General features: G+C 49.0%; 1 protein-coding gene across 6 annotated transcripts in view; it reads left to right on the forward strand.

Annotated features, from left to right (window-relative positions):
* The window catches only part of eif4g3a (eukaryotic translation initiation factor 4 gamma, 3a), a 73,087-nt gene that overhangs the window by 1,218 nt on the left and 52,453 nt on the right, over positions 1–19,416 (forward strand). For 4 of the 6 annotated variants that reach the window (XM_079747990.1, XM_079747992.1, XM_079747993.1 and 1 more), the window contains exons 2-5: positions 9,521–9,590; positions 13,041–13,208; positions 13,763–13,855; positions 15,068–15,100. In XM_079747990.1, the coding sequence (XP_079604116.1) occupies positions 9,521–9,590; positions 13,041–13,208; positions 13,763–13,855; positions 15,068–15,100 (364 nt within the window). Of the gene's footprint in view, positions 1–9,520; positions 9,591–13,040; positions 13,209–13,762; positions 13,856–14,266; positions 14,298–14,337; positions 14,464–15,067; positions 15,101–19,416 lie in introns of those variants that run through there. The other 2 variants (XM_079747995.1, XM_079747994.1) reach the window with 2 other exon arrangements.

Consider the following 19,416-nt stretch of genomic DNA (forward strand, 5'->3'; position numbering starts at 1 on the left):
ACTAGGAGTCTGCCTGACAGTGTACCGGGTTTCTAGGAATCTGCTTGACAGTATACCGGGATACTAGGAGTCAGCTGACGGGCCTGCCGTGACCAGAGCCAGCCGGAGTCTACCGATGACAGCCTTTTGTAAACCGGTCGTGACCGTGTGACGTGTTGTTGATGTTGGCGATTTGTATGGTCTTCTGTTGTTTAATTTAGGACACACCTTGATTGCATTGTGCATTTTACAGTAAGATACCAGATAGAATATGCTTTTAGTGCCGTAAAATAATAGTGTTTTATACCGTGGTACATTACCAATTTGCCCCTCCAAATGAATATGTTTAGAAGAAACTGTCGTCACTAGAAACATGTCAACGTAAATAATCAGTACTATTCTGTCGTGAGCTAACTTTTCATGAAGTCATCCTGGTTATGTCATCTCCTGTTTTATTTGGCCTACACTACCATGGCGGTGGTGTGAGAGTTCTTGTGTCTGCTGGAGGTGTAAAGCTATGCTGCAGAGATGCACGGTTTCTGTGCTAACTGACATTGGCACTTTAGCTGAAACTTGAATTCTATACCGAGCATATATATCTATATCTATGCCAAGGCCACGCACTGGCTGTAGCTGACATGTTCAGATGATGGTATGGTTCAGATTTATTTCATAGCCTGCTGCCAGCAATTCGTGGTTCAGAATTTTATTTTGAGCATGTGGAATACTCATTACTGCAAAATGAAATCGCTGTCTCAGCTTTCGTTAAGTTTGAAACATTTTGTTCACCTGTAACATGCTTGGATTTTACGAAACATTCCTTTCATCTTCAATGCTGCAATTCTCTAGATCTCCCTTTGATTCATGGAAGACCAGTGGCTTAACATATATGTGAGAAATTGCCTTTAACATTGACCAGACCTAGTTTGAGAATATTTTTTTATTTTTAAGAGTTTATACAAATAGTTTGATTAGATTCACCAGAAGGGCTGAGTTAATATTTACAGTGCCTGCTCAATGCATCGTCATTTTTCTAAATTAATGAATACCCTGGCTCTTTCAACCTCCCTCCCTCCCCCAGTCGGTGCTCACCCTTCTGGGTGAGAGGCCTTGTGGACGTGTCTGTCTGGAAGGGCAGGCGTGTGGTAGCATGATCTGCTCTGTGCGCTCTACAATCCCACTGGGATGGATTCCCTTACTGGGGATGCTTCTGCGTGCATGCGTGTGCTGTTGTGTTTCCTGACAGCTTTAGTGAGAGTGAAAGTAGAGAGAGTGAGAGAGCAGGATGGGATGACTGGGGTGGAGAGGGGGTGTCTTTTTTTGGGGAAGAGCAGTTTGTTTCTGCTAATGGTTGCCAGAGAAACGCCTGGCTCATGCGGCTGTTGCTTGGGTCCCCAGACAATGGCAGCTCTGCTTAGCATTCAGAACGCAGGTCCAAGGCGGTGCCTCCCACCATCTGCCAACAAAGGCCCAGGTCAGCCAGCCTGTCTCGGCTCTACCTCTCTCTCTCTCTCTCGCTCTACCTCCCGCTCTCTCACTCTCTCTGCTTCCCTCTCTGACTCTCCAGCTCGATCTCTACCTCTCTCTCCCTGCCTTCCTGTCCCACCACCAGCCACTGCTTAGCTCAGCCAGGAAACACAAGGCGTTTCGTCAGTCTCTTCCTGTTAACCCTTTCTTCTTCTTTTTCGTCTTCTTCTTTTTCTTCTTCTTCGCACCTCTGTTCTGAACGATTGCTATGTGATGAGTATTTAGAGTGCAGGAACCTGCATCTCACTCTCCAGAGGACTTGGTCATCCTTTGACAATACCACACTTTGCATAATTTCCTTTAAATGAGTGGTTGACTCTGTCAGAGGGCAACATTTCACGGCTTAAAAGGAATGAGCGAGTTTAATAATAATTTATTTAATTTATATAGCGCTTTTCTGGACACCCAAAGACGCTTTACAGTGATGGGGGGCCCTCACCAGTGTGTAGCACCCACTTGGGTGATGCACGGCAGCCAATCAGCGCCAGAACGCTCACCACACACCAGCTTGAGGTGGAGAGTGAGGGAATGAGTTTAGTGGTTGGCTGGTTTGGGAGAACCAGGCCCAAAGTCTTTCCAGCCCAGTCGCGGTCGGGGCTGCAGTGGGGTACCCTGTGTTTCCTGGCTGGGTGGGGGGCTTGGCGTGGCCAGCTCCCATGTTCCAGGACAGGTGGCTGGAGCATGCAGGCGCTGTACCTCATGAGCTCAGGCTGTGTTTTGCTACCCAGCTGGGCTATGCGGTCACTCTGCTACGTTTTGAAACACCTCGACACTGTCCAGAAAGCTGCAGGAACGACCCCCTAAGGCTGCTGCTGCCTGCGGTTCTTCTTACGGTGTTAATGACCCACTGGCACAGGGACTACAGCGCTTAGCGGGCTGGAGACCTTCAGTTGTTGTTGATTATGAAAATAAATAATTATCGAGCTGCGACTGCTGCGAGGGAATCAAATTAGACGCCTATGATTCATGAGCAGGTTAGAGCGTCTTTGCTGAAGCCTTAAGATAGACTACAGGTTTCAGTGTTTTGAACCCAGAACCTTTCAGCATGGAGTCAAACCCTAACCACCGGACTATTGTCATAGTAGTCTTTGTTAAAAGGGTTGAATTGTGATGTTCAAGTTACAAACCCTGGTTTCTGCCTCTGCCAACCCCTAAAGTGGAATTCCATTTGATTATTCAACTCAAAGGATTAAAATTCCTACATGACATTAGCTGCTTCTAAATGAACCACCACTATGTTGCCGATATATTCAGTTCATTTTAGTTTCTAATGAATTAATTCATGTATTCCATAGTTATTGCAAACGTTTGTGATCAACAAAAGCTGATTTAAATTCTGGTCAAGCTCTTGTAAACAGTAAAACTGTAAATGTAAGTGCAGGCAGCTCCATGTAGCCCGCAGGCGGCTCCATGTAGCCCGCAGGCGGCTCCATGTAGCCCGCAGGCGGCTCCAGGTAGCCCGCAGGCGGCTCCAGGTAGCCCGCAGGCGGCTCCATGTAGCCCGCAGGCGGCTCCATGTAGCCCGCAGGCGGCTCCATGTAGCCCGCAGGCGGCTCCAGGTAGCCCGCAGGCGGCTCCAGGTAGCCCGCAGGCGGCTCCAGGTAGCCCGCAGGCGGCTCCAGGTAGCCCGCAGGCGGCTCCATGTAGCCCGCAGGCGGCTCCATGTAGCCCGCAGGCGGCTCCATGTAGCCCGCAGGCGGCTCCATGTAGCCCGCAGGCGGCTCCATGTAGCCCGCAGGCGGCTCCATGTAGCCCGCAGGCGGCTCCATGTAGCCCGCAGGCGGCTCCATGTAGCCCGCAGGCGGCTCCATGTAGCCCGCAGGCGGCTCCATGTAGCCCGCAGGCGGCTCCATGTAGCCCGCAGGCGGCTCCATGTAGCCCGCAGGCGGCTCCATGTAGCCCGCAGGCGGCCCCGCAGGCGGCTCCGGCGAAGCCCTGCACTGTGAGCCGATGCAAACAAACATCACATCAGTCTTGCTTTCATATCGTGTCGTGGATATCCCCATCGGGAAGTTTCAGTCTGATATCGTACATTGTGGTTTACCAAAGTAACACCTGGCACTTGGAGAGTGATTCAGTCACCTTGTGTTTGATTTAACTCCTGGCTGAGGCCGTTGAGTGTCCTGATTGGGTGTGTTTGATGGATTGGAAAGGAGGGGGTTCATTGGCCACACTTATGGTTTTTCATTGTGGTTCACTGAATCATGTAGAGGATATAGTTTTTTTGTATCTGCAATAACCTCCCGTGTTCATGATTCTCTCTCTTGCTCTCTCTCTCCCGCTCTTGCTCTCAGAGCACTTAAGTGGTTTTACAGTAAGCTGCTGATGAGGCAGGGGAGATGCCACGGTCCGGCCCTACCTTATGGCCCTGAACCAGGCTTTGTGTGTCAGGCCGGGGTCAGTGTACAGGCGGCCCTTGTCCACGGTTCTTTATGTTCTCCAGGGAGAGCCATGGTCAAAGCAGAGTGATACAACACCATCAATAGCACTCCAGGTGGCTCTTGGTGTGGGACAAGGCCTTGTCTTTTATATCCCATTATACGGGACAACATTGACAAGAGGTGTGGTAGTTGGTTGCAATACCTCAGACTATTCAGTGATTATGAAGGCGGCTGCCTCGGCAGAATGAGGACGGAGACCTTAATCTATGTTAATATGTCGGCACATCCCATGTTATCAACGTTGTGTTTGTGTCTGTAGGGCAGTCTTTGGCATTTGACTGTTTGGAAACAATGTGGAACATTAATGCAAAGGTGGGTCAATGTTTCCTTCCATTCCATGTTGACACATATGACGTGTTGGCGTCTCTGCCTTTCAGCTTTTGTAAGGCTGGGTGGTGCCAGAAGTGCACAAGCAGTCATTTGGGCTTGTTTCATTCTCCTCTTCCTGATAATATCTGACGTTGATCCTGGCACTAAATGAATCGGGTGTAAAATATCCGCCTGTGTCTTGGATGCTATTCCTAAACCTTGGTTTTTTGTTGACCGGCAGTGTCGTGATAAGCTTGGTGTAGCAGAAATGATAAGTGATGGTTATAATGTATTGAAAACAATATAATAGATCAGAATATTTATTTTAAACGTAAACGTATGTGGGTTGCCTTTCCGTTCAGTATTTGGGCATTCAAATCACTTTGAAATCAGGAGGCATAACATGTAAAAGTTTGAACCATTCCCAATGCCAGCAAGAGCATTAGGGCACACTCACACTAGGCCATCTGTCCCGTGCCCAAGTCTGTTTCACATCTGTACCGTGCCCAAGTCCGTTTCACATCTGTACCGTGCCCAAGTCCGTTTCACATCTGTACCGTGCCCAAGTCCGTTTCACATCTGTACCGTGCCCAAGTCCGTTTTACATCTGTACCGTGCCCAAGTCCGTTTCACATCTGTACCGTGCCCAAGTCCGTTTCACATCTGTACCGTGCCCAAGTCCGATTGCCCCCCCCCTGCTGTGCGCTGGTCTGTGCTCACACTAGGCATCTCAACTGGGCCTGAGTATATTAGGCCCGATATTATCATGAGCAGTTAACTTCTAACTTGAGAGAAAGTGAAATCTGCGAGCTGCTGATCATGTGAGAGAAGGTGATGTAGTCGTATTAAACAAAGACGTTGAAAGATGGTGTGATCTACGAGAGAGACGTAGAGGAACTGTCCTTACGAGGCTTTTATCGGGATAAAAAACAAGCGGTCAGCAAAATAAAGAATATGTTGGCGTTTTAGCACTTTGTAGCATTTGTAGCCTACACTCAGACGTGAACTCATTCTTGCATGCAGGTGTCTTCATTCATAAAAAAATTAAAACATTCGGGAGTGTGCAAATTATTCTAAAGATTCTGTGCGCAGCCCCGCCTTCTACAGTGAACCAAGAAAGCCCGCGCCGTGACGAACGGGGTATTTTTGATCAAAAACTCAACTTCACTATCGCACCAACGTAAACCGCTTGCCGTCATGTTTATTGTTTAATGGGAAAGAAGGGTCGCATGGACTATACGTCATCCAGCTCAGGTTGCGTAGCCGTGCGTGTGCGCGTGTCGGCTCATTAGCATCTGTACCGTGGCCTGAGCACACCTCTCCCAAGTGTGCTCAGGCCATGGAATTGAACTGTACTCGAGTACGGTTGGCGTGCTCACACTAGCCAAACAATCTAGACTTAAGCACGGTACAGGTGTGAAACGGACTATGGCACGGTACAGATGGCCTAGTGTGAGTGCGCCCTAAGAAGCCATTTGAGCTATAGTGCCCTATTCCTTTTCTAAAAACACCAGACACTTTATGGAAAATAGGAGGATTCCCTCCAACAAACCTGGGAAATTCAAATCTTTAATTTGTATGATTGTACATTTATGTAAACCTATGCAATGTAAATGAATTAATGTTGCCGGTTAAATCGGGGAAACCTTTGCTTCACCTGGCAGAACCTGTAGTCCTGTAATCACGCGTCTTGGGACAGTGGTTGTCAGTCGCAGCTGTCCCCAGTACCGTGTCCTCATGTCAATTATTCAAGCAGGGCCCTTCCAGGCGTACCTTACTGTCTGCCCAGTGCACTCCACCGTGATCTCAGGCCCTTAGCTGAGTGTGGAGAGACAGGACACAAGTTTCCTCATCAAGGTGTCGTGTGACAAGCACGGTGGGTTATTAATGAATCATTAAGGCAGCGAGGGTTAGTTACAGGACTAGGCCGAGACCTCAGAGTCTTGTCAGCAGTCATAGCCTGTCTCTTACATCAGAAAAGAGTCATTGTGGATGTAAGGTATTCTTTATGTGATTACTGCCTGATGTGAAGCCGCTGTCCGCTGTAGTTGGGTCATGAAGTCTTCAGGCTGAACTTTGTCGTGAAGCTCTTCCCCCTGGTCTCCTCGTGCCCAACATGAGCGCAGACCAAAGTGAGACGGTGCGGCCCTGGTGATTGTGCCCTTCCAGGATGGCGGCCTGGCATCAGAGCTCAGAACAGTCAAGTGTCTCCTCTGTGAGTGAGAACACTCTCCCGCTCCTCAAGGCATTCACAAGCACCAGCAGGGAGAGATTTAGTTACAAGTCGAACTTCTTCAGTTCAGCTCACACTTTACACGACTTGACTTCTACCGGTCGCTCTCTATGAGGGTTAGGGTAACCCTGTATGAACAACCTGGGAGAGTAGCACTGTGGTTAGGAATGCTCACATTCAAATAGGGCTGCTCCATTATGGGAAAATTCATAATCACGATTATTTTGGTCAATATTGAAATCACGATTATTCAAACGATTATTTTTGAGTGAAAACATTTTGTATTTATTCAGCATGTCTCTCCCAAAAAATACTTTGTAACTGAGAACTTTGAAATTACGCCTTAAAAAAATGCACAAAATGGTCAAAAAGAAAATGTTCCAATCTCAAATAATATACAGATATGTATCCAGCTGTTCTGCCTTTTCTATAAAAAATGAAATGAAAAAAATAATGAAAAAAATAAAATAATCGAAAAATTCGATTATGTTAATTATGTGATCGTTTCACTCTAAAATCGAAATCATGATCAAAATTCGATTAATCGGCCAGCCCTACATTCAAACACCCGTTAGCATAACACACTGAGGAAATTTCACAATCACTGATTGTGGGGTTAGACAGAGAAAAGATGGCATGCCCAGGGCACTTAGCGAAGGCAAACATGGGCAACCAACATCTTGTTCTGAATTACAAATAATCCCCACGATACACCTGTGTATCTTGGGGTATTGTGTGTGTGACCACTCACTAAAGAACAGTGCAGGATTTTCTACTTCAAACCCTTTTCTAATGGCCATAACCATTATTTTATTCCCTACGCTGCTCTCTGAAGCAGCAAGTCAAGAAGGCATTTTCGTACATTTCCCTAACCCTGATGAAATATAAACTCTGCTATTTAAAAGCCAGGCGGGGGTGAACAAGGTAGTTGTTGTTGTGTGAGAGCCACCGGTGGATGCTAAGCCTGTAGTGGATGTGTTCTGAGGACATGTCAGACTTCACAGACCTGTCACTGTAGACAGCACACTGCACTGACGGCCTGTGTGTTGGTTCACAAGAGGGGCCGCAGTCTGTCAAGTCGCTTTCCTGGCCACGCACTAGACGTTATGAATGAATACGAGCCATTCAGGCACATTTCAGTTCGTCCTGGCCCACAACTTTAGCGCTTATGGCAGACCCAAACAATGATCCAAAAATTATATATTTGTGTACATTTTAACGGATTTTGCAAGAATGCATTGAATTCTTAAGGTTCTTAAGGAGTGTCATAACCTCTCACTCGTAATACAATACCCATAATGCAGTGCATGTCTGTGCACGCTGCGACTCCAGTTGGACTGGCGGCCCCCACTCTAGTGGGTCAGAATGTTCTCTGCCTGAATTCAATCCCCACACAAGACCGTACAAGAAGAGCTGGAATGTCTGTTGCATAAGCAGCCGCCTGGCGAGGAATCCTGGAGGAACCTTCTAGTGTCACGGGCTGGTGTTCTGCCGTCTCTTCCTCAGCTGAGGGTCTGGTTGACCTTTGAACCCGGCGTTACCCCCTCTCACACCTTGGGCCTGTTCTCCTAGCACCGCTCCCCTCCGTTTACATTCCACCACACGGACGGGGAGGGTGGTCTGTCAGTCAGGGCAGACCAATCTACAACCTCCCCCCCCCCCCCCCATTCCACTCCTCTCTTCCCAGCCCCTTTCTGTCTGTTTGGGTCTCTCATCGGCCTGGTCGCTCTCATCTATTTGACTCCAGAATGATTATGTTAACCTTTTACCTACATCAGGGCCTGGAGCTCTTATTAATATTATTATTAAGGTGAAAAAAGCGTCCTCCCTCTCCCTCATTGTCCAGAGGGGGGTGAGCGGGCAGTGGGCCAGGAAAGGCTTATCTGAGGCCCTGCAGGTGGGGTCTGGTCCTGCTGGGGGAAAGGATAGATTAATATTTATTTAAGGCTGAAGAGGCAAGAAAACCCTTTCTGTTTCCTCTTTATGTGAGCGCCAGTCCTGGAGCCCGCTTCACTCCGTCACTGCAGCCAACTGAATCAGTTGTGTGGCTGCAGGTTACTTTCACTCGTCCTTGTGTCTCTCATTCTCCCTCTTCATTCAGTCATTTCTTTCCTCGGTCTCCCTATCGTTTTGTCTCTTCTCTGTCTTGGCCCCTTCTATCGCCATCTCTCATTTCCTTCCACCTCTCTTTTTGTCTATTTCTCTTTCCTCTCTTTCTTTCTCTCTTGTTATACTAGCGGCCTTCTCATCATTCTTAAGCCTTCAGGAAAGGGAAATATTCCACAAACAAAACGGTGGGGGTAAATGGCACGGAGGGTAACATTTATTTGTTGATCAGTTTCTTTCTATTTCCTGCGGTTATTGCTGCTCTATTCTGGGGTTTCCTGGGTTTCCTGGGCTGTAGCAGGAGCGACTAAACACATTCAGGTCATACCTTTCTTCCTTCCTGCTGCGAGGGCCCTTGTGATTGTTATGATGTGCCGCTCCCGTCGCTGGGAGGTCTGGCCTTTAAAGCGCTCCGAAGTCCATGTCTGGATTTTCCCCCTACCCTGAGTTCCCAGTGCCGGTACACTGTGTTCTTTTGGAGAAGGAGGCTTTTTGGGAAGAGGTGGGGAGGGGGGGAAGGAACGTGCACAGACTGTAATATCTTAGCCATCAGGTTCACCCATCCATTCACCGAGGATGAATCAATGGATGCATTGCTTGGTACCGATCATGTCACTGATGTGGTGGTGTAGTGTGGTCACACTCTGGCTCCCTCGGGCTCCTTATTTCTTTATTTGCAGTTGGTTTGGAGTCAGGCACCCGCAAAAATAGAACCACAACTCTTGTTTCCTGTCAGTGCTCTCGCAGTTGCCTGTTAGCACCACACACACACACACACACACACACACACACACACACACACACACACACACACACACACACACACACACACACACACACACACACACACACACACACACACGCCTCCCCCCTACTGGGTCTGTTTTCGTTCTGATTCTGCTGCATTCCTCAACCCTCCTCCAAGAATACCACGGGTCCAGCAGTCGATAGACGAGCGCATCTTCTCACAGCCTGGAGTCACTGCAGTCTATACCGTGAGTATAGCAGACAGAGGGAGAGCTGGTGGCTCTTTACCACCAACCGGTCCAGAGTGGTTATTGGTTTCCCCCCAGTGTTTCATCAGAGGTCTGCTTTACCACCATCATTATAATTAAACTACATGTTCCAGATCAGTACGTACCGCGGTCACCCTCGCCCCAGCCATGTGTGTTCCCCCCTACGCAGCATAGATCTCACTGAGGAGGAATGGAGCCTATGTCCTATAGTCCTCACTGAGGAGGAATGGAGCCTATGTCCTCTAGTCCTCACTGAGGAGGAATGGAGCCTATGTCCTCTAGTCCTCACTGAGGAGGAATGGAGCCTATGTCCTCTAGTCCTCACTGAGGAGGAATGGAGCCTATGGGAGTGAAGTCACTTCCTAAGGGTTAAAGCTTCACACCACACTGCTCCTGAAGTCCTTGACCCTGATTGGACAGTAACCAGCAGGAGCTCACCCTAGGGTGGTGTTTAAAGCCCACGTTTCAAAGAGCAATCATTTCTCTCCATATGGTCGGAGATGTTTAACTAGTTGGGCTGGTAATGCACTGGTTAAACACGGTTAAACACTGTTTTAACTGGAGGTTAGCCTTATCCCAAAACACAGCCCCTTTCTTCAACTGTTAACTCCCTTCAGGTTGAACAGAAGACGCTAAATGTTTTTCAAAAGGTGTGTACAATTAATATTATGTCACATGAGTATAATTCTGTTAGCTGGATGGTGAGAGAGGGACCCCACCCTCTCTCACCATCCCCCCCCGTCCCGACCCCGGCTGCAGAGGAGAGAGTGGAGTGGAGCATGTCTGTAGGACTCCTGGCTCCGGACAGCTGGCTCCACAGCTTCTGCTCCTCCTCCTCCCTTCTCCTGAAGCAGGGCTCCTATAGAGAGAGGGAGGGAGCCCCTCCCCCACCCACAACCATCGCCCGAGCAACGCAGGCTCCGCCCATAGCAACGGAGGCTAGATTAGCTGCTTTATCCTAGGTCAGCTGAGAGAGAGAGGGACTCTTCCATCCCAGCCAGTAGTCTGTCCATCTTCTCCCACCGCTGCCTCTGGGCTGTGGGGTCACCTTCATGGGGACTCTGAGATTATATTATCCATTACCATATATTTAAACAAATGTTTATACAATATATCAAAATAATCCTATTGCTCATGCAGAAAATCAATCCATGAGCATTAAGGTGTGTGGAAGCTAAACTGAAGCTTTTGAGGCTATCTGCTTAGCTGTAGCGCTCACTGGATTCATAATTAGAGACAAAAGTGCAGTGCCTCAGTGCAGTGCAGTGCCTCAGTGCAGTGCAGTGCCTCAGGTTGGCAAGGCTAACCTAAGGCATGCCAAGCCCATGCAGTGTCAGTCGGGCCCCTAGCAGAAGGCTCACTATGGGGTCTCCTCTACACAGACCAGGTGGACGAGGGTTAGGGTTGGCCCATCACTGCAGTCTGGCAGATGGACTCCAGTGCAGACGCTACACTGAACTGCTATAGACTCCAGTGCAGACGCTACACTGAACTGCTATAGACTCCAGTGCAGACGTTACACTGAACTGCTATAGACTCCAGTGCAGACGCTCGTTACACTGAACTGCTATAGACTCCAGTGCAGACGTTACACTGAATTGCTATAGACTCCAGTGCAGACGCTACACTTAACTGCTGTAGACTCCAGTGCAGACGTTACACTGAACTGCTATAGACACCAGTGCAGATGTTACACTGAACTGCTATAGACTCCAGTGCAGACGCTACACTGAACTGCTATAGACTCCAGTGCAGACGCTACACTGAACTGCTATAGACTCCATTGCAGACGTTACATTGAACTTCTATAGACTCCAGTGCAGACGCTCGTTACACTGAACTGCTATAGACTCCAGTGCAGACGTTACACTGAACTGCTATAGACTCAAGTGCAGATGTTACACTGAACTGCTATAGACTCCAGTGCAGACGTTACACTGAACTGCTTTAGACTCCAGTGCAGATGTTACACTGAACTGCTATAGACTCCAGTGCAGACGCTACACTGAACTGCTATAGACTCCAGTGCAGATGCTACACTGAACTGCTATAGACTCCAGTGCAGACGTTACACTGAACTGCTATAAACCCCAGTGCAGACGCTCGTTACACTGAACTGCTATAGACTCCAGTGCAGACGCTACACTGAACTGCTATAGACTCCAGTGCAGACGCTCGTTACACTGAACTGCTTTGTTCTAAGTGTCATCTCAAACGCCCAACAGCAGGACGCTTTCCTTCACAGCTGACTGCAGTGAGTTTGTCTGTAGAGCAGGTGATGAGCAGGTAGGGGTCGGGGCTTTTTGTTTGTAGATTCATGAATGTGTGAGCAGGTAGGGGTCAGGGCTTTCTGCTCCGGCAGGGCTACAGGTTAGACTGCGGACATCAGGGTTCGAACCCTGAAGGTCCGGCTGGGAGTCAAACGCCCTGGCCACTGCTACGATTCAGGGTTGGCTACTGAGCAGCAGCTAATCCCTGGACTGCAGACATTAATTTACCTCCCTCTGCAGGAGACGACAATAATGAACCGTGGAATCCTGTCGTGTGTGTGTGTGTGTGTGTGTGTGTGACATCACTGCCAATACAAAGCTTATGCTGTAATCCATTTGGATGGTACGCTGGTACGTGCAAGTCGTATGTTCCAAATCTCCCAGCTTTCTTGCGGTATTTGCGGAGGCACGTCCCCTTTTGGTCGTAGTACATTTCCCGTTTCGCATTGGCTAGTCATTGTTATTGTTAGCTAAATTAGCCTCTTTAGCAAACCAGCTCGAAAACAAACAACACAACTTTACACTGTATTGCACACACAGCAAGACCGTGCAATGCATAAATTGGTGACCGGCATAAAGTAGCAATGTAATTAAGTGTGTAAAAGCATTTAAAATCTACATTCAAATGACCAACATGATACAAATACAAAGAAAAAAAATCCCTTCACGGGCGTAGTCATTTTTGTTGACAAGTAGAATGTTCGGCCTCACTGAACTCGCTTTACTTACAAAGCGACGAGATACTGTGAGCAAAAGGGGGTGTGCCTCAGCGAAATGCCACAAGAAAGATGAGAGATTTGCAACTTACAACTTGCATATACCGGCGTACCATCCAAATGGATTACAGCATTAGATTTAGACCAATTATTGAGGCGTAAAATAAGGAAGTGGATGACATGCATTTTTATTCCACTGTGCCTCAGTGGCCCTCGGTGCATCCACACTCTGGTCTTGGCTACCGATCTAACCGTCTGTCTGTCTGTCTGTCTGTCTGTCTGTCTGTCTGTGTCTCTCTCTCTCTCTCTCTCTCTCTCTCTCTCTCTCTCTCTCTCTCTCTCTCTCTCTCTCTCTCTCTCTCTCTCTCTCTCTCTCTCTCTCTCTCTCTCTCTCTCTCTCTCTCTCTCTCTCTCTCTCTCTCTCTCTCTCTCTCTCTCTCCAGATACCCAGGCATGCTGGTCCTCAGTATGCTGCTCACGACCTCTCAAAGGGCCACCCCGGCTTGGCGTGCACGCCCCCCGGCCACGCCCACTCCGCGGCGCTCTCTCAGGTATCGCTCGCCACAGCATCGGCGTACCGCTACCCCAAGGGCTGGGAGACGGGCCCAGGGGTGAGTTAAAGCCGTGTGTGTGTGTTAACACTTCAACAGTCATAGAGCATCGTACCTCGGCTGGGGTTCCCCCATGGCTGGCCACACGGTGACATGAGCCCCAGCTCTATAGACATACCCACCCAGTCATTCCCCCTCCCATGGCCCAGGGCCCTTCTACACTCCACTCACTCCCTACCAACCACCTCCTCTACTCCACTAGCCTTCTATAAATAGCTTGATTGCCAGAGCCAACTGAAATGATTAGCCCTTCCCAGCGACTACGGGAGCAGCTATTCTTCTTGTGCTGGTCTCATTGACACACAGCAGTGGATACGATCTGCTGCCCTCATTTGTACTCTAGTTCTGTGACTCATAAACTGTTGGCTCCACACACATTAACACTCTGTTCACACAAGCCGCTGGTGTACACATGATTGTGTGCATTCATGCAACACAGATTCCTCACTGTTAAAACAATGAAAATGTCATGCACTGTAATTCTCAATAATTAACACAATCGCATCTCCCCCTTGTGTATCCATGCTCTTTCTCTCTTTCTTCACTGTCAACAGTCTCCATACAACCCTGTACAGAACCCTGGCTCCGCCCCTCTAGTGTACTCTACTCAAACGCAGCCAATGAATGCACAGCCTCAGAGTCGTCCGGTGAGTGTCACTGGTCACCCGTGCCGACCTGCCGGCGTTAAAAACACACGGATCATGTTGCTTTGAGGCAGCCATGTTGGATCCAGATTTAGCTGAGTCAGCGTGTTGACGTCTGGTTCGTGACGTGGGTCAAAGGAGGCTGCTGGCCGGCGAGCAGAGCGCTACGGGACACTAGATCCACGTCGGGGTAGAGAGTGATTGCGGAGACATGATGTTGTTTTGATGTCGTGCTTTAGCCTCAGATGTTGTCTTTTTGATGGGCCAGGATTCTGCCTTTAAGGGATCCATACATCAGAACTTAGCTGACGTTCTTCCTGAGCCATGAGCCATGGTTATCGCTGGATGGGACAAATGTTCCGTTCAATATTTGTATCTTTCAGCATCTCCCTGTCGGAGCCCGCGGGTACAGAATAGGAGGCCTCGTTCTACCGTTGGCTGAAATGTAAGCAGATCTCATCAGAGATCTTACAGTTCTCAGGGGAACGGCTGAACCATATTGGAGGCATTGTTTTGCACATGCAGACCTCAGACCAGGAATGTTTTCTTTTTATCCATTCTGCAACCGGTCTTCATCGGAAACCAGTGAAAAATCGTTGAATCTGGGTCAGGTACTGCTTCTAATGAGAAGTACTGTGTTTGATTTTATGTATTCATTTATTTAATTGAACGATGATGATTCTGATGGATTATCTATCTGATCTGGATAAACACGATGCAAATGATTCAAAGATATTTGAATTTTTAGCTGTAACTATGCCATACAATCTGGCAGTACTCTTTATTTTCCTCAGTTATTGAAGTTCAGAATCAGTTTTAACTCTTGTATCGTATTCAAAGGTCTTGCGCTCAGATTGTTCTAAGTGTCAAATTTCCCAAATAAAAATGCATATTGGCACGAAAAAATTGAGGAAAATTCCCATTGCGCTCTTTCAAGGGTTTGATGGGATTGTGTAATAATGACACGGCTGAACCGTTAGCCTCCCGGCCGTCTGTGAGCCTGTTGCAGCCTGGACTTCAGGAGGAGCGAGTTGTTGAGTCTGTGAATAAGAGTGTTGATTGTGGGCTGTCTCTAAGATGGCCAGCTAGTCGCTCAGCTTTCCTTGTGTTTTAGTATCATACTGACAAGCTTCTACCATGTCATGTTCACCTGTTCTTTGTCTCTCTCTCTCTCTTGGATTTCAACCCCCCCCCTCCCCCCCACCCAAACACCAGTTTGCAACGGGCCCTCGACCAACACACCATCAGGTAATTGTCCCTCCCTCTATGCTCCCCCAGCACCTTCCCCACCTGTGTCCTCGTGCAGTCATAACCCTAACCCTGTCCGCCTCTTCAGGTCCAAACAACACTCATTACAACATACATTAGAACCTTTAAAGGGTTAGGGTTAACCCTTACCCTCGCCCCAACTCTCTACATTAGAACCTTTAAAGGTTAGGGTTAACCCTTACCCTAACCTTTAAAGGGCATACCTGCATCCTGTTTATTAAAACATCTATTAGTTTAGTTATTATTAATCTTTAAAGGGCATACCTGCATCCTTTTTATTAAAACATCTATTAGATTAGTTATAATTCATCTTTAAAGGGCATACCTGCATCCTGTTTATTAGAAACATCTATTAGTTTAGCTATTATTTCCATCTTTCCTCTGGGTGTATCTGGTGTTTACACGGCCAATCAAGGTCTTTATACTGCTAGCCAGATTCGATTATGGTTTATGATGACCTCAAACCCCAAAAAATAAGCTAATTAAATTCAAAATCGTTTCAATCAAAGTTGTTATTGTCCTCTTCGACGGCCTTCTAGCAAACGGGTTGATGCTCTGTGCGGTTCTTTAACCTATAAGAAGACACAGAGGAAAGGACGAAGGAACTGGTTGGTGAGTGTGCTGTCCGCGTGCTGGGAGGGCTAGGGTTAGTGATACTGGGGTCGCTCCTATAGACCGCTCAGAGAGGGCTAGGGTTAGTGATACTGGGGTCGCTCCTATAGTCCGCTCAGAGAGGGCTAGGGTTAGTGATACTGGGGTCGCTCCTATAGTCCGCTCAGAGAGGGCTAGGGTTAGTGATACTGGGGTCGCTCCTATAGTCCGCTCAGAGAGGGTAGGGTTAGTGGTACTGGGGTCGCTCCTATAGTCCGCTCAGAGAGGGTAGGGTTAGTGGTACTGGGGTCGCTCCTATAGTCCGCTCAGAGAGGGCTAGGGTTAGTGATACTGGGGTCGCTCCTATAGTCCGCTCAGAGAGGGCTAGGGTTAGTGATACTGGGGTCGCTCCTATAGACCGCTCAGAGAGGGCTAGGGTTAGTGATACTGGGGTCGCTCCTATAGTCCGCTCAGAGAGGGCTAGGGTTAGTGATACTGGGGTCGCTCCTATAGACCGCTCAGAGAGGGTAGGGTTAGTGATACTGGGGTCGCTCCTATAGTCCGCTCAGAGAGGGCTAGGGTTAGTGATACTGGGGTCGCTCCTATAGACCGCTCAGAGAGGGCTAGGGTTAGTGATACTGGGGTCGCTCCTATAGACCGCTCAGAGAGGGCTAGGGTTAGTGATACTGGGGTCGCTCCTATAGTCCGCTCAGAGAGGGCTAGGGTTAGTGATACTGGGGATGTCCTATAGTCCGCTCAGAGAGGGCTAGGGTTAGTGATACTGGGGTCGCTCCTATAGACCGCTCAGAGAGGGCTAGGGTTACTGATACTGGGGTCGCTCCTATAGTCCGCTCAGAGAGGGCTAGGGTTACTGATACTGGGGTCGCTCCTATAGACCGCTCAGAGAGGGCTAGGGTTAGTGATACTGGGGTCGCTCCTATAGACCGCTCAGAGAGGGTAGGGTTAGTGATACTGGGGTCGCTCCTATAGACCGCTCAGAGAGGGTAGGGTTAGTGATACTGGGGTCGCTCCTATAGTCCGCTCAGAGAGGGCTAGGGTTAGTGATACTGGGGTCGCTCCTATAGACCGCTCAGAGAGGGCTAGGGTTAGTGATACTGGGGTCGCTCCTATAGACCGCTCAGAGAGGGCTAGGGTTAGTGATACTGGGGTCGCTCCTATAGACCGCTCAGAGAGGGCTAGGGTTAGTGATACTGGGGTCGCTCCTATAGACCGCTCAGAGAGGGCTAGGGTTAGTGATACTGGGGATGTCCTATAGACCGCTCAGAGAGGGCTAGAGTTAGTGATACTGGGGTCGCTCCTATAGTCCGCTCCGAGAGGGCTAGGGTTAGTGATACTGGGGTCGCTCCTATAGTCCGCTCAGAGGGGGCTAGGGTTAGTGATACTGGGGTCGCTCCTATAGTCCGCTCAGAGAGGGCTAGGGTTAGTGATACTGGGGTCGCTCCTATAGACCGCTCAGAGAGGGCTAGGGTTAGTGATACTGGGGTCGCTCCTATAGTCCGCTCAGAGAGGGTAGGGTTAGTGATACTGGGGATGTCCTATAGTCCGCTCAGAGAGGGCTAGGGTTAGTGATACTGGGGTCGCTCCTATAGACCGCTCAGAGAGGGCTAGGGTTAGTGGTACTGGGGTCGCTCCTATAGTCCGCTCAGAGAGGGCTAGGGTTAGTGATACTGGGGTCGCTCCTATAGTCCGCTCAGAGAGGGCTAGGGTTAGTGATACTGGGGATGTCCTATAGACCGCTCAGAGAGGGCTAGGGTTAGTGATACTGGGGATGTCCTATAGTCCGCTCAGAGAGGGCTAGGGTTAGTGATACTGGGGTCGCTCCTATAGTCCGCTCAGAGAGGGCTAGGGTTAGTGATACTGGGGATGTCCTATAGTCCGCTCAGAGAGGGCTAGGGTTAGTGATACTGGGGTCGCTCCTATAGACCGCTCAGAGAGGGTTAGGGTTAGTGATACTGGGGTCGCTCCTATAGTCCGCTCAGAGAGGGCTAGGGTTAGTTGCTCTGTTAGACCGCTCAGAGAGGGGGGGGACATGACGAGTTCCTTGATGTTTCTTGGCATAGATCGGCCAATGACTCAGCCCTCAAGACGCTAGACTTTACACTTCCTGGAACCTTCCCTTCTGATCCGTGTTGTAATTTATAACCAACTGCTGTCATCTACACCCCCCCCCCCCACACACGAAGTGACTCAGTCATCCTCACCTTCCGGATGCCTCCGTGCTAAATCCAGTTATTTATTAATTGGTCTGTCCGGTGCCTGCGCTATAAATAGAGGCCTGGCGCAGTTCTTTGCTGGCGTGTTTTTGCCGGTGTGTACAAACACTTCCCAGCAGACATGACGGAGGCTGTGCCAAGGGGGCGTGGGCAACCAGCCAGGGGGTGGAGTCAGGCCAGGGGGCGTGGCCAGGGCGGCACAGCGGCCCCGGGCTCTTTAGTGTTGCCACGGAAGCAGAGTCGGAAAAACATTTGAAGCCTACACAATGGGCTTTTATAAGCACTAGAGAACACTCGTATTGTGCCTGCCTCTGCCCCAACACACACGCACACACGCAAACACAAGGGCACCAAAACAACGCATTTACCATTGAGGCCTGAACGTTCTTTCATCTGCCAAGAGCATATGACGTCCTCAGAGCAGCTGATGTCACTCTGGAGGTCTGGCTTCCTTTGATGCGCGTTCCATTGTTACTGTCATGTCTGAGTCCATGTGGCGTTTAGGCCCCCCGCCCCGTCTCTCGTATCCCCTCTCTTCAGGGAGGGAGGGCCAATGTGAGGGTCAATGCCTCTGTTTACCCCTGTACCCCCATGTTCTAGGTCCCCCTCTATACTACAGACTTAATGCTGGAATAAAGAAGGCATGACCGCCTGATGTTTGTTGGTTTGCTACACGTTAAACTGTCCTGGTTCTGCATCAATAAAGCAAATCAAACAAAGTCAAAGGCTGACCTGAGACATAACTCACAGAGGTTAAGTCCTTCTGCGTCTATTGATCTAAAATGGAATTATGCAATATTACAGGGACATTCATATCATTTTTGTTCACTGAATAAACAGTAAAATATAGAATTTTCATTTTCATGTATCTATATTTTTTTAACTCAGTTACTTTAGCAGTTGCATTAGAGTGAAGAGAGCCGTCCCATGATGCAATGCGCTGCTCAAAGACATGAGTACTGTGCTCTGCGGCATCCTGGCCATGTAAAGTTATTGCTGTTGGTGACATACACTGGGTTCAGAAACACCTGGGGGGTTAAGCCAGTTCACCCCAGGCCTAGCCAGTTCACTCCAGGCCATGCCAGTTCACCCCAGGCCTAGCCAGTTCACCCCAGGCCTGGCCAGTTCACCCCAGGCCTGGCCAGTTCACCCCAGGCCTGGCCAGTTCACCCCAGGCCTAGCCAGTTCACCCCAGGCCTGGCCAGTTCACCCCAGGCCTGGCCAGTTCACCCCAGGCCTGGCCATTTCACCCCAGGCCTGGCCAGTTCACCCCAGGCCTTGCCAGCTGAAAGCTGAATCTCTTGGTGAAACCTTGGGTAGTTATGTGTGTAAACATGAAGTACTAGGACTGCTAAGATGTACTAGGTAGTGCAGAGAAATATTGTTATTTTTGTATAATATTTAGTTAATTTGTAGCCACCAGTAAAACCTGGTACATTTGGTAAAACAAATGTTTTACAGGTAACCTCA

The sequence above is a fragment of the Pollachius pollachius genome (genome assembly GCF_949987615.1).
Source record: "Pollachius pollachius genome assembly, chromosome: 12".
NCBI classification, from domain to species: Eukaryota; Metazoa; Chordata; class Actinopteri; order Gadiformes; family Gadidae; genus Pollachius; species Pollachius pollachius.